We start from the raw sequence: 18,034 nt of genomic DNA, 5'->3' as shown, positions 1-18,034 counted from the left end.
TTTTTTTTTGCAAAACACTTTAACATTATTAGTAAACCTCAAGGAACATATTAAAATAATAATAAAAAAAATCCATGTCATGACCCCTTTAATGTAAAGTGTAACAGGTCTGGAGGTGCACTAATATTTGGCAAAATCTACAGCCTGTGGGTTTCTGAGGTGAACGCCAGACTCCCAGGTTCCTTTGCTGTAAAGACCCTGGCACTAGACCCACTGTGTGACCTTTTGTTCACTTCAGTACTGCTGAGCATGATGGGTGCCCTGGGATCAATTTCAAATCAAACCAAACCATCAGGCTCAAAACCCAAAATCAGCCAAAGCCACCGGCCCATTTGATCAGAAGAACCAGTGCCAATATGGAGCTGACGCATGCACAGATCAGATTTACGCTTGCAAACTGTACTGAAAAACAGACCGCAGAATGGCATCTGCAAAACTCATGATGCACAACACACTTCAAAGGCCTATTAACCATGATGTTCAAATGCAATGGGAAAATGTACTGAATGTTTTTCTTTAATATTTGTTGTGGCTTATCATCAATATCTATAACATCAGACCAGACTCAGAAAAATGAACTGCAGTTTTGCAGCTGCTGATAAACACATCTTCTCTGCCACTCTTTGATGAGTCATCCAACTTTCATGCAAAGGAAATGTTAAGTATTCACTTCCTGATGCAAACGGCGATTAAACACAATGAAATATGAGTCAAGTAGACTGTTTCTCAGTACTGAGAGTGAAATGAGTGAGTGTCCAATTAAAACCGTCTGAAACAGAGTAAGAGTGTGACACAGAAACACAACGCTAACTTTCTGACCTGTTCCTGAAAAGTTGCAGCTAATGCAGAGTTGCATTTCATTTAGCTCTCAATTCTAATCCATTTAACGGTACACAAACACATAAAATTCAAAGTATACTTTGGGCTTAACAATGAGTTCCACCAAAATGTCAAAAAGCTTGTTCACCCTTCTTATAAGACCAGCTTTGAGTGAGTTTCTGTTTGTTGCAGGCTGGTTTAGCTAGTTAGCATGAGCCTGTTAGCCATTGTTGATTTTACTTCACCAATGTAGTCAAATTATGTTTCTCCATTAAAAGGCATTGAAAAAAGCAGTGTATTCTGACAAATTAAACATTTCAGTTTAATTTACAGTTATTTTACATTGTATTATTATTTTCTCCTATTGGTTTCACTGTGTGAGTGGTGAGTCACAACATCGGTGTTGTACAAGCTTCTGTGTCCACGAAGAATCCTATCCTCTTCCTCAACGCCTGATCAAAAATGTAGCACATTATTGTAATATTAACTAATCGAAAAGGCTTCACTTGATCAGTTAGTATTATGCTAAGCTAGTAGGCTAAAGGCCAAAGTAGGCATGCAGCCGAAAATGGAGCCAAACATCCCATTTGATAATGTGCATGAACACAAGCACTCGTCACATGCGCACTAAGTTTCATCTTTGTCCATTATCTGTGCATTATTTCACTCCAGAAGTTATGAGCAATAAAGTTGTCTTTGTACATTTACACACAGCTGTGTGTGGGCCTATATCTTAACCCTGTCACAAATGCACTCGTCAATGCACACATTTTTTTGTCGTCTCCAGTAGTTTGTTGTTGTTCCATCTCTTCTATTTAATTTTCAACTGTGCAATAATAGTTATGACCAGTGTTGCCACTTTGTACACAAACTAGCTGAGCATACAGGGTTAGAAAAATCGATTACTGTGTGTACAATACGCACATTCTATGCTGCTGATGATTTACGGTGTTAATTGTAAAGTGTACAAGTAAATACCAAAGTATATTTCAGCTTAAGCTGTTAGCATGCTAATCTAAGGCCATTAAAAAAAGAAAGGGGAATGTTTAATTTAACCACTGCCAAATTTACACTGCAAAGATGACACAGAAGTCTTTCTGAAGTGGCATTTAGGTGTCTTTAAACAGCTCAGAGGTGGATAAAATGCATTTACAGTACACTGCAATTACAACTGTATGCTTCGATACTAGGGCTGACCCAGGTAACAATTTAGGTTATAAAAACGCTGTAGGGACATTGTTTTGAAATGTTTCTATAATGCTGAAAAATGTTCTTGTCATGATTATAACATTTAAAGGTTACAGAAATGTTTCTAACAACATTATTTTTTTCCCAAAATATAATGGTATTTGAAAGTTTTCAATTATGATATAATAATGATAAGCACATTAAATTGTCCAGTGTTCTTGTTGTGATTATAACATTATTTAAAGGTTACAAAACGTTTCTTACAACATTCTACTAACTTTACTTTCACCCACAATTTAATGTTATTTGAATGGTTATTTTTAATATTCTAAGAATGTTAAAATGTCCAGTTTTCTTATCATTATAACGTTATTTAAAGGTTACTAAAATGTTTCTTACAATATTCTACTAACATCTTACTTCTTACCCAAACTATAACAATATTTGAACAATATTTGGTTATTTTTAATAATCTACGAATGTCGTTTTCTTGTCATGATTATAACGTTAAAGGTTATAAAAACATTCTTAGAACGTTCATCACGTAAAAATAACATAAGGATGTTCCAAGAAGGCAGATCTCAGAACCTTTTCTCTCAATGTTATGAGTGAATGTTCCTTTAAGAACGTTTTGTCCTAACATTTATGTAACTTTAAAAAACATTCACTGTTAGCTGGGAAGGCGGGTCTAAGCAGGTAAAATTCAGTCTGGCTTTGATGCAGTATTGCGTCTTGACACTGAATTTTGAGCAAGCACAAACTCGGCATCGATAATATATTGTGGCTCTCGCATAACACCGCAGCTCCTGCCATTGACACGAATGGGAGTGCTAACGGATAGCTCTCTCCAGATTTATTATTAAGCTTCCTCAGGCTAAGGCTACGTCCACACGAAGCCAGAGCTTTCCCTATCCGATCTTTTTTTTCCCCTCGTCTCAAGAAATATCTGCGTCCACACGAAACCATGAAACCGACACAAAACAATGTAGTATACATGCCAGACCAGCTTGTGGCGCTGTAATTCTGCCACAGAGATACACTAAAAACGGAGAAGAAGACTTGGACTATGTGCATAAACCTTGAGCGCGGTATACAAACGAACATGGAACAATACATTTATTAATCTGTGTTAATGTTAGTTAGTAAAAAGACAGTCGTTCAGTGTTTGTTCATGTTTTTGTTGCTGCTACGTGACATAGCAGTGGCTGACTAGGGGCGAGACGCGGGCTGATGACGTCATCGTTTCAGAAAATATACGGATTTGCCGTCCACACGAAAACGCAAGGGCGGCGTTTTCAGATATATCCACTCTGGGACCCGGTTTCACTCTCCCAAAACGCCGGATCCGTCTGGACGAAACACCTATATGATACAAAATTTATGTGTATACAGCTAAACGCGTCTCCGTGTGGACGGGGCCTAAGCTAGCTAAGATGCTTGGAGGCTTCTCATTTTGTTGGATCACTATCCAAAACGCAACATATGTCATCCCAATATATTACCATTTCTTGTCACTTTTCGGAGGTATAGTCTACTCCTTGAGAAATTCCTGGCTAATCGTTTTGCAAACTGCGCCATCCCACCACTGATGGTGTAGACCAGGGGTGGCGAACGTCGGTCCTGGAGAGCCGCAGCCCTGCAGAGTTTTGCTTCAACCCTAATCAAACACACCTGAACAAGCTAATCAAGGCCTGAAGGGTTACTAGGAAGCTACAGGCAGGTGAGTTTTAATTAGGGTTGGAGCTGAACTCTGCAGGGCTGCGGCTCTCCAGGACCGGAGTTCGCCACCCCTGGTGTAGACATAACGTCTGTGTAGAAACAAGGAGATGTTCGATATGCAGCATCTAGATCAGCGTGAGAGACAAGTGGTCACATGTTCTGCCTCCAGGAGCAGGAATGGAGCCGAGAGGATGAAGGAGCTCTTGAACTGGGCCATCTCTGATGTGCATCCAGGAAAGGCAGGGGTCTGATGGGAGTTGGGCCGTAGGGAGTGTCAATGAGAGAGGCACATCTGGGAAGTAATCTGGGTGGAATTAGGCCACGCAGGATCTGGGTCCAATGATCATGCACCACAGTGGCTTTTTTCAATATATACAGTTACACTGGAGGCAACATCAAGATCAGAATGTTGCAGCTCTTCATATGACTTCCAGAAAGAGCAGCTGCACAGACTTGCAAAGTCTGTCTGCATTTCAAGCAATGCCATAATGGTAGCATTTGAGTGAGCTTTGAGTGTTCATTGTGTCTGTCACCAATGAAAACTTTTTTTAACTGAGTATTTACTGTATCAGGCAGCACAAGACGTCTGTATTTCTGAGAAATCTTATATTGAGTATAATGGTTACACAGGGACATGATTCATGCAGTCTTTAAATGACATGTAATGCGATCACAGAAAGTTTACAAGACTGTCTTACCTTCACTGGATGATCCAGACAAGTCGATAATGACATAAACCTTTCCCTCTGGCTCCAAGTCTATCTGTAAGGACCATCGAACAAAAGTTTTAGCAACAGAGCAAAGGAACATCCTTAAAAATCTTGACTGGCCTCTGTACTTAATGCTCTTAATGCAGCCTTTTTTAAAAGTCAAGTTAATGCATGCGTTCTACAGTAAACACATCCTAGTATGAAAAAGCAGAGTTACTCTTTTAAACAGTAATGAGCATTAATGAACAATCATTTTGCCAGACACTTTTTCAAAGCTTACAAATAAGGAAAAATTGACAATTTATCATAAAGAATACAACAATATTAGCAGTACTAGAATATCAAATTTCCAAGTAAAGAGCAATAGTGCAGAAAATAAAATAAGAATAAAAATAATTTTTCTATTTTATTTTTAGAATTATTATTAGGTATGCAGTTTGTATGGTAATTTATATTACATTGAAAATATGTATTTGAATAATGATTTGTAAAACTGACAGAAAAAGAAACAGTGGCTAAAATCCTAGTAATTGATAAAGTTGTATACATGTCAAATTGTACATAAATATGTTTTATCAGTTTATTACTAATGTGGGGGAAGTCGTGGCCTAATGGTTAGAGAGTCGGACTCGTAACCCAAAAGGTTGCGGGTTCGAGTCTCATACCGGTGGGGATTGTAGGTGGGGGGAGTGAATGTACAGCGCTCTCTCCCACCTTCAATACCACGACTGAGGTGCCCTTGAGCAAGGCACCGAACCCCCAACTGCTCCCCGGGTGCCGCAGCAAAAATGGCTGCCCACTGCTCCGGGTGTGTGTTCACGGTGTGTGTGTGTTCACTGCTGTGTGTGTGCACTTTGGATGGGATAAATGCAGAGCACTAGTTCCGAGTATGGGTCACCATACTTGGCCACATGTCACTTTAGTTTTGACTAACATTTTGGTGTTTAAATGCATGATAGATAATCTGATTAATGTTACAATATTTCACATGCCCATTGAACAAAGTGCATTTTGCCAAAAAATAAATAAATAAATAAATAAAATAATTGATAATGATAATTTTAATAATTTGTTTGTAAAGTTTTTGTCTAAAAGTCTTTTTTTTTCTTGTCTAAAACCTTTCGTTAAACTAAAGATTCAGTCATCATTTACCACCCTCAAGTGAAGCTCAAAACCGTTTTCCAGAAACTTTTTCCAGTGGAACAAAATAATATATTATCAAAGAATACATTGTCAAAATGTCAAAGCTGCTTTTTTCCCACACACACATACACACACAAATGCACAGGCAGTCACATGGTGTCAAGTTCAGATCTAACTCTGTTAAAATATATATTATAAAAGTAAGAATACTAAAACAGTGTGTGTGTGTGTGTGTGTGTTTGTGTGTGTGTGTGTGTGTAATGTGTGCGTGTGTGTGTGTGTGGCTTGTGCGTTTATTTGACCCAAATACAGCAAAAGCAGTAATATTGTGGAATATTTTACTATTTAACATTATTATTAAATTACTATTTAAAATAAAAACTGCTTTCTATTTGAATTTACAATATTCTAAAATATAATTTATTTCTGTGATGCAAAGCTGTATTTTCAGCATCATTACTCCAGTCTTCAGTGTCACATGATCCTTCAGAAATCAGTCTAATATACTGATTTGCTGCTCAAGAAACATTTTTATTACAGTTTTTTAAAATCGCTATGACAATATTTTCAGTACTTTTAACAATTTTCCTAAACTCTTAACACAGCTAGCACAACATCCGTCTGTGTAGACTATACAATTAACACATTTGTTGTTGCTTTGACACAAAATGCATACAGTTAACACAAATTTAAAATGCTTGAACTTCTTTTACACACAAGCTCAACCAAGACCAAAACAATGTAATTTTACTGGCAAATTTTCAAATGCTTTCACACTGTATGTCAGATCAGATAACATCATTTTCTAAAACTAACTTATAGGCTAAAGTCAAAGTGAACAGCTGTTCATATTGTGAATTGAAACACAAATATGTGTCCTGTATTTTATTACATTGCTAATGAGCAAGAGCTGATTGAAATTATGCAAATATATAAATTACAGCTTATTCCCATCTAGAAAACACACTCAGGTGTTGAAGTTCTTTCAATCACATGACCATACAGTATACAGTAAAAGAGGACCTCTTTGGGCTGATCTTGTGTGGAAAAGTGCACTCCTGCATAAATGTGAGATTTTAGAAGATCTGTACCAAAGACTGGTGCCAGAGAAAGGGGACAGGTGGGAGACCACTTGCCAATATATGTGATCACATGGAACAATGTGGCATTCCACCATTCCCAGTGCAGTCAGTCAATGATGTCTCTTTTCCTTGGCCCTTACTCCCCTTTCCTCAACCCCATTGAGGAGTTTTTCTGAGCCTGGAGATGGAAGGTTTTTGACCATTGTCCACAGGGCCAAATGTCCCTCCAGGATGCAATGGATGCTGAATGCCAAAGGCTAAAGTCAAAGTGAACAGCTGTTCATATTGTGAATTGAAACACAAATATGTGTCCTGTATTTTATTACATTGCTAATGAGCAAGAGCTGATTGAAATTATGCAAATATATAAATTACAGCTTATTCCCATCTAGAAAACACACTCAGGTGTTGAAGTTCTTTCAATCACATGACCATACAGTATACAGTAAAAGAGGACCTCTTTGGGCTGATCTTGTGTGGAAAAGTGCACTCCTGCATAAATGTGAGATTTTAGAAGATCTGTACCAAAGACTGGTGCCAGAGAAAGGGGACAGGTGGGAGACCACTTGCCAATATATGTGATCACATGGAACAATGTGGCATTCCACCATTCCCAGTGCAGTCAGTCAATGATGTCTCTTTTCCTTGGCCCTTACTCCCCTTTCCTCAACCTCATTGAGGAGTTTTACTGAGCCTGGAGATGGAAGGTTTTTGACCATCGTCCCTCCAGGTGTCCTCCAGGTGTCCCTCCGAATGTCCCTCCAGGGTGCAATGGATGCTGAATGCCAAGACATCACAGCTGAACAATACCAGGAAGGATAAGGCATACCAAAAGATTCTTCCCAAGATGCCTTGCCCAGAGAAGATATCAGGTGTGATGTGGATGTGAACGTGGCCAAACACAGAAGATTGGGCAGATTAGATCACATTTATTTATATATTTTTTTTTCAATTCTTCAGTGGCTTTTCCTGTTTATTTTCCTGTATATTTTGTATTTTCACATAATACTGTAAATGAGAGCTATATTGCATATTTTTTTGTTTTCTTGCATTCTTGGTTTCTTTCCTTTTCTAATGTCCTGTTGCAAATAAAACCTTTACTGCAGCAATTCTGTCTCATTTTATAAAGCTACTCTGAGATGGGTCATTCAAAAAATTTCTGCAACAAAATACACAAAATACATGCATTTACTAAACCCAAAAAGAAAAAGAAACTGTAGTGTAAAACACAGTCTATGATCAATGCAATATACTTTCTATTAAGTGTTTTAAAAATTTATATTTCAGATAAATGCTGCTCTTCTAAAATTTCCATTCATCAAAGAAACCTGAAAAAATTATACTCAGCTGTTTTCAACATCATCATCATCATAATAATAATAATAATAATAATAATAATAATAATAATAAATGTATTTGAGCAGCAAATCAGAATATTAGAAATATTTCTGAAGGATCATGTGACTGAAGTAATGATGCTAAAAATTCAGCTTTGAAATCACAGAAATAAATTACATTTAAAATATATTCAAATAGAAAACAGTTATTCTAAATAGTAAAAATATTTCAAAGGTTTACTGTTTTTGCTGTACTTTGGATCAAATAAAAGCAGGCTTGGTGAGCAGAAGATACTTTTTTTTTAAAACATTAAAAATCTTACTGTTCAAAAACATTTGACTGGTAGTGTATATATGTATGTGTATGTATACATGTAAGAAACCTGAGAAACCTGAAAAAATTATACTCAGCTGTTTTCAACATCATCATCATCATAATAATAATAATAATAATAATAATAATAATAATAATAAATGTATTTGAGCAGCAAATCAGAATATTAGAATGATTTTTTTAAAGGATCATGTGACTGGTGTAATGATGCTAAAAATTCAGCTTTGAAATCACAGAAATAAATTACATTTTAAAATATATTCAAATAGAAAACAGTTATTTTAAATAGTAAAAATATTTCAAAGGTTTACTGTTTTTGCTGTACTTTGGATCAAATAAAAGCAGGCTTGGTGAGCAGAAGATACTTTTTTTTTAAAACATTAAAAATCTTACTGTTCAAAAACATTTGACTGGTAGTGTATATATGTATGTGTATGTATACATGTATGTATATGTATATTTAAGCTATTGCCCCCTCAAAAAAAATAAATAAATAAATAAATAAATAAAGACACTCCTGTGCATACAATACATTCACATTGACTAAATTAGTGTGTGTGATTTCCTGCTTCATTAGGTTTGCACACCACCTGTGGAAGCCTTACTTATGGAAATAAACAAGCACACATGGTCAAGATTAGCCGAATAAATGCTGAGTATGTGGCACCAGCAGAGGAAACAGCACAGTCTCGATGTGAACATGAGCCCTGTGAGGCTTGTGCTCAGGCTGAAATGACTGATATTAGGCCCGGTTCTCCTCTCAGCAGCTAATGACAGCATAACGGCTGTTCCATCAAAACCAGATTAAAGCAGGAAATGGAGGGAGGATGTGGGGATGAGTGGAGAGATTTGTACATGCTATGAGAGTAAAGAGAGAGAGACAGTGAGGATGTGTGTGGGAGTTGGGTTAGAGGCAAGTCGTATCATGTTAGTGCAGTCAACACAGGTTTTACACAGGATGCACCAGTGCAAAAAAAAAAAAAAAACCTGCTTGCAAGCGCACTCACACACACGCAAAATTCACACTCCCAAACCAAAAGTACCAGTATCAAGGTTCAGTTCATTGCAATAGCTGAGATTCTCACATATTCACTAGAAACCACATTTTCATGGGAAACAGATTTCATGAGACAAAACTGTTAGTTAGTTAGTTAATAAGCAAAATACTTGGAACATCAAAAGTCTAGGGTTGTTCATTTTTGTTAAATATTTTGAAAGAAGACTCTTATTCTCACCAAGGCTGCATTTATTTGATCAAAATACAGTAATACTGTGAAATACTAGGCACGTTTCCATTACAGATTTGCGCAAAACTTTGGCGATATTTTATAAATGTCGATAAAAAAAGTATTGCGTAATGACGGCGTTTCCATTAACCAATGTTATGGGACTAAAACATAACCTTTTGCCTCTCGCGATAAGTCATGGCAATGAATTTTGGTGGGATTTTGGATATTTATTCAAAGGAGGCGTATGCGTGTATCTTTATAGAAGCAGCACAGAGAGCAGCACTGGATTATGGAATAAACAAGCATTGTGGCCGCAATCAGCTTCAGTGGCCGTATCAAAGCCACACTGCACTGCATTAATGGTGGAATAAACAAGCATTGTGGCCGCAATCAGCTTCAGTGGCCGTATCAGAGCCACACTGCACCGCAGACGTGTGTAATGTAAATTGTATAAGCATTAATGATAGGGAAAGCCCCTTATACTGGAGAGTGGCCACGTATGATGTGTTTCTTGGAGGTTATAGTACGTTGAAGAATGATCATATGACTTTTTACATATGCCATGTGACCTGTAATTGCGAAAAAGCTGTTTCCATTGCAGTTTTGCGGATTATTCCTTTTTCGCATTGCCTGAAAAACCACCTCATGCGAGCGTAAAAACTTTTTTGCGATATATGGGCGTCTTTGCGAAATTGACGCGTTTCCATTAGGAGTATTTTAAATTCGCAATTTCAATTTGCGCAATTTGAAGGGTAATGGAAACGCGCCTACTGTCTAACAATTTAAAATATTTAAATGGAGTATATAAATGTCACACCGCAGGTCATTTCAGTTTCCCCAAAGTATTTCATATCAACCACCCAAAGCTGTTTGCAGAATTGATGAATATTCAAATCAAACTTAAATATTTGAAGCATACTGTGTATTTGTAAGCCCCGGGGCTGCTGTGGGGTTTCTTCACTCCCTGCATGATGGAGGATGAATGAATTAGGATTTTATCAAGTCCACACTGGAGGCTTTCCAGAACATTCATGCACTGATTTACTAGTCTGGGGTCAAGACACTCAGACTGCTCTATTTGAACACATTTACATTTAATACAAAACATTTGAACAGACACAGGCTCTGAGAGCACAGATGTGTTTTTTCTAGACTACAAGAAGATGAAATGAAGTGTTTCCCCGCTGAGGGCCTGTGGGAGAGAGTCGCTATGCGGTACGGATCTGCTGTCGAATGCTTGCTATAGCGACATGTTTGTTATCCTGAAAAACCTTGTGACCTTCTCCCTTCCTCCCACTTCCTGTGATGTCACGCTCAAGCTGATCTCTGAATGCTCTTGCTCTTGCAGGTGCGACGACACGCCAAATATAGCAGCTCTAGCTGCAGCAGCAAAGGAGAGTGAGTGAATGTTTAAGTCTGGAAATAATGTGTGGACATTTTTTGCGCATATGTGTCTATGTGCACACATGTACGCAAGGGTGTGGAAGTAAATATTTGCATTTAGATCGGTCTGAGTAAATGGGACATCTGCAGGTCAAAGAATTACAGGCTTGCTAATAAATAAGAAGCAAGCGTGGACATTTTGAGATCCAAGAGAGCTATAAGTAATCAGAAAAAAGTTTAGTTCTTTTCTTTTCATCAAAATGTAGGTAATATACACTCTAAAAAATAAAGGTCCCAAACGGGTTCCCCATTTTGGGTTCCACAAAGAACCCTTCAGTGAACAGTTCTTAAAAGAACAATTTTTCCATAGTGTGAAGAACATTTTAATAATCTAAAGGAACTTTTTCTTCAATAGAACCTTTAGTGCAATGAAAAGGTTCCATGTATGTTAAAGGTTCTCCACAGAACCACATATGCCAATAAAGAAACTTTATTTTTAAGAGTGTATCTATAAAATTATTTCCTTGTTTTATTTTGACTGGATGTTACCTGTTTTTGTTTTATCCCATTTCTAATAATCTAAAATGACCCCAGTATGTCACGTGATTCCTCTTGAATTTCAACAAATTGTGTTCAGATTAGTCTGCAATCAAAAGTCAGAGATCGTCTCGGTTACGTATGGTAACCCTCGTTCCCTGAAGGAGGGAACGGAGACGTCACGTCGGATGACCGACGAATTGGGATCTCGCTTAGAGAGACCAATCTACTTCGAGTGTAAGCCTCGATGCTAACACTGTAGCGTATAAGGCGGAGGCAGCTTCTCCACAGGCCGTATAAGCATCGCTGGCCAGTCGAGTACCTACAGACCTTGGAGGGGAGGCACGTTTCGTCCTGCCGGGTGGATGCGGTATTAGGACACACTTGCATCGCAACTGACCGCTCCACCGGGCGGACCCTTGTAACCCCCTAGCTGCACCACCGTCGAGGGTGGTGAGGGAGGAGGAACCAGCAGATCGGTTTCCGGCAGTAAAAGGTGCCGTCCACGACCTGATGAGCTCCTCATGCACCTCAGGGAAGAAAGGCACCGAGGTGGGGTGCTGAGAACCAGCGTGGACCACCCCGAGAACCAATCATGCAACCTTGAGGGCTCGGGACACCCACATCGTCTTTACAAAGACGTAACGTCAAGTTTGCCACGCAACGTCGTCTTTAAAAAGACGCACCCGAATTTGCTCTTTTAGGGAAAAAGCTCTTTTAGCGTGCTGAGGCGCACAGGGGAGATGATCACCTGCAACACAAACAGTGGGTAGTGCAGCCTGATGTGTGCAACCCACTCGACACGGGAAACCACCACCGCTGAAGCGCCGTACCGCCAACACGAAGAGCTCTCCAAGAGCGCGCTGAACTCGTTCAGTCTTCTTCTCTCAGTAGAGTAGTCAGGAGCAGAACGATGTGATAGCTCGGCTCCGAAGCGAAAAGCTGAATATGCGCTGCATCTGCTGCCTACTTATACTCACGCTGTGATCAGCGGCAGCTGGATGCAATAATCGCATGCCAATGTGCATTGGCTCGTTTAGTTTACACTCGAAGTAGACTGGTCTCTCTAAGCGAGATCCCAATTCGTCGGTCATCCGATGTGACGTCGAGAGTGACCGACTGAACGGGAACTATGATTTATGCTATCAATTTTTAATTTAATAGTCTATGTATGCATTTTGTAGCGCTATACTGATGTATGCCAACAATTGCCTCATTTTATTTCACTTAAGGAATTTTAGCAGAAACATCCAAGACAGACAGTTTCACGTTTGAGCAATAACATTTTCCTCTAGGGTAAAAATATGAAGGATCAACTGGAACAATTAGAGAATAAAGGTTTCAGGAAACACAGAAAGAGCAATGTCCGGGCAATTAAACTTTCTTCTGTGAAAGTTAGTATCTGGAAATTGTATGTTGTCTCTTCATCACTGAAAACATGTGACATAGTACAGGGACCAATTCTCACTATTAACTAGTTGCTTACTAGCATGCCTATTAATAACATATTGGCTGTTTATTAGTACTTATAAAGCACATATTCTGCATGACCATATTCTACATCTCTAATCCTACCCAATACCTAAACGTAACAACTACCTTACTAACTATTAATAAGCAGCAAATTAGGAGTTTATTGAGGCAAAAGTATTAGTTAATGGTTGTTTAATATTGAGAACTGGACCTTAAAATAAGCCTGCAGGTACAGTTTTTAAAAAAAATGTACTTTTTTAAGATTTGAAGTACACTATAAGTGTATATTTAATACAGTGAAGAACACTTCTTTTTCAAAAGGGGTTACAGTACTTTGTTTGTGTGTCTGTACATGTGTGCTGATAATGGACAAAATAGGAAAAAAAGAGGATGTTTATTTCATCTCTGTCAATCATTGATAAAGAGACAACTGGAGAAACGGTCACTTTGGCCTCGACCCTAGACACTGACCGTGTGCCTGACCTGATCTCTTCCCTCTAGCAAGCCTGCATATTCAAAAATATCACACTTAAAGATTAAGTATTAAAAAAAACGTATATGTACAACACAGCAATATTGGCTCAGTGGTTTTGGGGCAGGACTATCTATTTCACTGACCAATGACAGACAGGAAGCATGGTCAGATGATTTATTTTTGCAAACGAACAATCTACACTGTTGTGAGGAAAGAACTGGCAAAATAAGAAAATGTAAGATGAAAAGAGAGAAAGAAAGCACAGGTGAGCGAGAACAGCTGTCTGGGCAGAACACAGGGCCATGTTGTGTTTTATCTCTCGGATGACAGTGTGTTTAGCCGCTCACGGAGTGTGTGTTCATGTGAAGGGTGACGCACACCAGATCCCTCAAGCTAATTGAGACTCCACCGAAACACACACATAAACCTGGACAGAGAGAAGTAATATCTCTGCGATAACTAAATATTTTCATTTTCAAGTCTCTAAATACGAAATGTATTTACACGGCAACTAAATGTCCACAGCGTTTGTTTCAGGACCTTTAGCATCGACCATAAAGACAACGGAAATATTAGTGTTTCTATTGAATAATAAACAGGTTTAATGCTGTCAAAACATGAATAATCATAATTACGAGATAAACGAACATGAACACCGCCATAATATTCTCTGAGCCCTGAGACTCTTGACTTTCCAAGTTGTTCTGCTCAGAGAATAAATGTAAATATGTACTGTTGATTAAGAAGATCTAAAAAGCTTGCATACATAATACATACTTAGCAGGTTAATGAAAAGACAAGCTTGTATGACAAAACTACTAATATTTCCTGTATACTTGTGTAGCAGCACGAAAATGATAAAACACCCAGATAAAGCATTGATTACACACCTAATGCACATCATTTGCTCTTCATTTTGTTGCATTAGGGCTACAAAAGCTTCCTGTCTTTGTCAGTAAGTGAATATGTCATTGCCCAGCTGATTCATTTTATTCCAACTAAAATCGCTTGAAAGCACACCACGAAAGTGAGATTTTCCCAAGAGGATGTGAAAGCAGCACGAGTGCTGTGTTGTTGGGTTGCTTCCTGTACCACTTTCAAAAATCCTCATATTTGCTAATGAGCATTGAGAATTGTCTATTTCCACGGGGCCGTCCTCAAATCTGTGCACTATAACTAACAGATGGACACTGAAATTTGTACAGGTGCCCACAAAGATTGTTCAGTTGCAGTTGCGCCAGTCCTGCCCACCGAGATAAACTGTTTGACTGCATGCACAAAAGAAAATAATAAATAGCAATCCATTGACAACCCTTCTAATTAGCCAAGAATTGTAACAGAACATTATTTGCAAGCAACAAATAACTAATATTTAATTTGAAAATACTGTATGCTATATTAATACTATGACATATATTTGTAGGCCAAAATCTGGAAACAGTTAACATTTTAACACTTCTGTTCAATTGTCCAGATTTCAATGGATTTTTTGAATGAGTTTTTGGTTAAATACCTGAAATAAGGTTAATATAGACTTTCACGTAATATAAACATGAAAGAGTGAAAAATTGAAGGGGGTCTGAATACTTTCCGTACCCACTGTATTTCACATACAGATTTTCTTATTTTCACGTTTTATTCTACAACATAAAATGCATCAGTAATACCCCTTGTGAGCCTCGTCATTTTTATATGCACTCTTTTGCACTCTCGCAAACTATTCTAACTAAACCTTTGGTGACAGTATGATTGGTTAAGGATGCCTGGGTCATATTTCACCTTATAAATCAAAAGATGATTTTTTTTTTTTAAATAAGAATTTTATTAGATTATTTACTCACTCTCATGCCATTCCAGATGTAGATGAGTTTGTTTCAGAAGAAATTAGCATTATATCACTGCTATATCAGCTGTTTAGACTCTCATTCTGACGGCACCCATTCACTGCAGAGGATGCTAAATTTCTACAAATCTGTTCTCATGAAGAAACAAACTCATCTACACCTTGGATGACGTCAAGGTGAATACATTTTCAGCAAATTTTTATTTTTGGGTGAACTATTTAAGCATTTTTAATCCCTCATTACCATAACACACAAAACATTATTAAAACGTATTACTGAACATCATTATAATGAACATAATGAACAAATTATACTAAAAATAAAATTACAATTGCAATTGCAGTGCTATATGCTATGCTAGTGTATGTAGTTGTGTTTAATTTACTTATTCAAATGTTTGTTTCTTGTACAAAAAAATAAAATGTCATGAAAATAATGTCCCAATGATAAAAAAAATAAAATCTTATAGGGGGTTCATTTTATTAATGCTACATTTTTATTTATATTTTGGTGTTAAATATGGCCTGGATATTTTCGTAAGATTCACCTAGAAACATAATTTACCTCTCCACAGCAGGCCATTTTCTACACAAGAATGTTTATTGTTGTACAAGGTTTGTGTGCCAGTGTGTGCGTGTGTTAACATGTTTAAAAGCTTTGGTATGTGCATTAGCTGATATTTCAAGTGGTGACAGCACTATTTCAAATCAGAGACCTACACTTAAAAGCATTCCTGGCGCGCATTCTGTCTCTCCATCTCTCTTGTGACTCTTCATTACTGTTCAAACAGCACACATTGACTGCTGAAAGAGCGTCAAGCATCAATGGTCATTCTTACACTGCATCCCTTCAAGACACTATTACATTAGCGCGAATTTACTTAAAGAGCAAACGAAGTCAGACATCACATGAGTGTAAACTCGAGTCATGCTTTTGAGACCACTATATGACCTACCACCTCTCATTCATCTGTTTCAATTAGATGCTGCCCTTAGAAATTGACCAATGTTTAAACTATGAGTACACACACATTCACAAAAGGACTTTTCTTAAGCATTCCCTTTTTTTCGTCTGTAGGGACTTTTCTAAGTTATTTTGTTATTTAAAGAATGTGAACTTGAGAAAACTTGTTCCTCCCTCATCACATCGCAGGGTTTCAGCTGTTCTGTCCGTCTCAGAATCGACAATTGAGCATCGAATTGGAGGTGTACAAGGTTTGTGTCACTTGGCAGGTAATAATCACAGCATAACTTAACTGCATTTATTTTGTTATTGAGAGGAACGTGCCCAGCACATATTTACGTATTCTAATATGTTTAGATACATATCTAAACGCCGCTCTCAGCATCTTTGCAATGTTTGTTAACAGTAAACCACTGCTCAGGTATTTCAAACTTATTTTTACTCCAAAGCGTAGAAGAAAAAAGAAATTATATTGGGGCCTTTACATATGATTTTTTCTATGTAGTTTTGTAAAACCTTCCCACACTTTACTGGTTCGGCCCACATGCTCAAATAAGCAAGTGTGTCTTCTATTTGATTGTATCTGGGAAAGATGAGTTACAGTCTTGCGCTACAGCGCCACACTGGTCAAACTGAGTTATTGCAGGACCTTATATTAGGTCATATGAGATCAAATGACTATTCAACTACAAAAACATTTGCTGTCGATAATGTCGACGAATCGTTTCAGCCCTACTATTGGAGCAAATGAGAATGCAAAACTCACATTTCCTCTAGTCTGTCATTGACCACTATAGAAGTTCACTATAGAAGATATTTTATGTCAAAGGGGTTTGGCTGGGAAAAAAAAAGTTTGGGAATCCCTGCATTACATGAACAAACATTAATAAACAGCAATGATATTACACATCCAAGTTTTCAAAGCTAAATGGTATGACGCACAATAGGATTGTTAAAAAAGGAACCTTAAAAGAGAAAAAGAAGAATTGGGGAAAAACAATAAATTATGAATAATTTGATGCCATTGTGTGAATAATATGTGACCCTGGACCACAAAACCAGTCATAAATAGCATGGGTAAATTTTTATCAATAGCCAAAAATACATTGTAAGGGTCAAAATTATCGATTTTTCTTTTATGCCAAAAATCATTATGAAGATATTTTGTAAATTTCCTACCGTAAATATATCAAAAATGTATTATCATTAGTAATATGCATTGCTAAGAACTTCATTTGGACAACTTTAAAGGCGATTTTCTCAATATTTTGATTTTTTTTGCTCCCTCAGATTCCAGATTTTCAAATAGTTGTATCTCAGCCAAATATTGTCCTATCCTAACAAACCATACACCAATGGAAAGCTTATTTGTTCAGCTTTCAGATGATGTATAATATCAATTAAAATAAAATTGACCCTTATGACTGGCTTTGTGGTCCAGGGTCACATACAGTATGTAATCATGTAATCCATAAAAAGTAACTGTAATCTGATTATGAGCATTTTAAAATGTAATATAATCTAATTACGAGTACCTAATTTTTGGAATCTGATTACGTAATCTCTTTACTGTACGCAAGGGTAAACCTACAGCTCGCATGATGTAAATGTCATCATCAGCATAGTATGCACGTACTGTACAGTCTGCCTTGAAACTGAAGAAACAGAACAACAACAACAACAACATCACACTACTGGAGACACTGCAGAAATAGATGCCAGCACTAGTGGTCGACCGATATTGGTTTTTTGACAGCCGATGCCGATATCTTGGAAAGCAGGGTGGCCGATGGCCGAT

General features: G+C 37.6%; 1 protein-coding gene across 1 annotated transcript in view; it reads right to left on the bottom strand.

Annotated features, from left to right (window-relative positions):
• Positions 1 to 18,034, bottom strand: part of LOC107699301 (protein kinase C epsilon type) — a 114,267-nt gene that overhangs the window by 82,812 nt on the left and 13,421 nt on the right. Inside the window, exon 2 of the mRNA XM_016500513.1 lies at positions 4,425 to 4,488. Coding sequence (XP_016355999.1) covers positions 4,425 to 4,488 — 64 coding nt within the window. The remainder of the gene's footprint in view (positions 1 to 4,424; positions 4,489 to 18,034) is intronic.

Source organism: Sinocyclocheilus anshuiensis, unplaced genomic scaffold (genome assembly GCF_001515605.1).
Source record: "Sinocyclocheilus anshuiensis isolate Anshui unplaced genomic scaffold, SAMN03320099.WGS_v1.1 scaffold450, whole genome shotgun sequence".
Lineage (NCBI taxonomy): Eukaryota > Metazoa > Chordata > Actinopteri > Cypriniformes > Cyprinidae > Sinocyclocheilus > Sinocyclocheilus anshuiensis.
The sequence above is the reverse complement of the archived record's forward strand: the minus strand, read 5'-3'. Positions and strand labels throughout refer to the sequence as shown.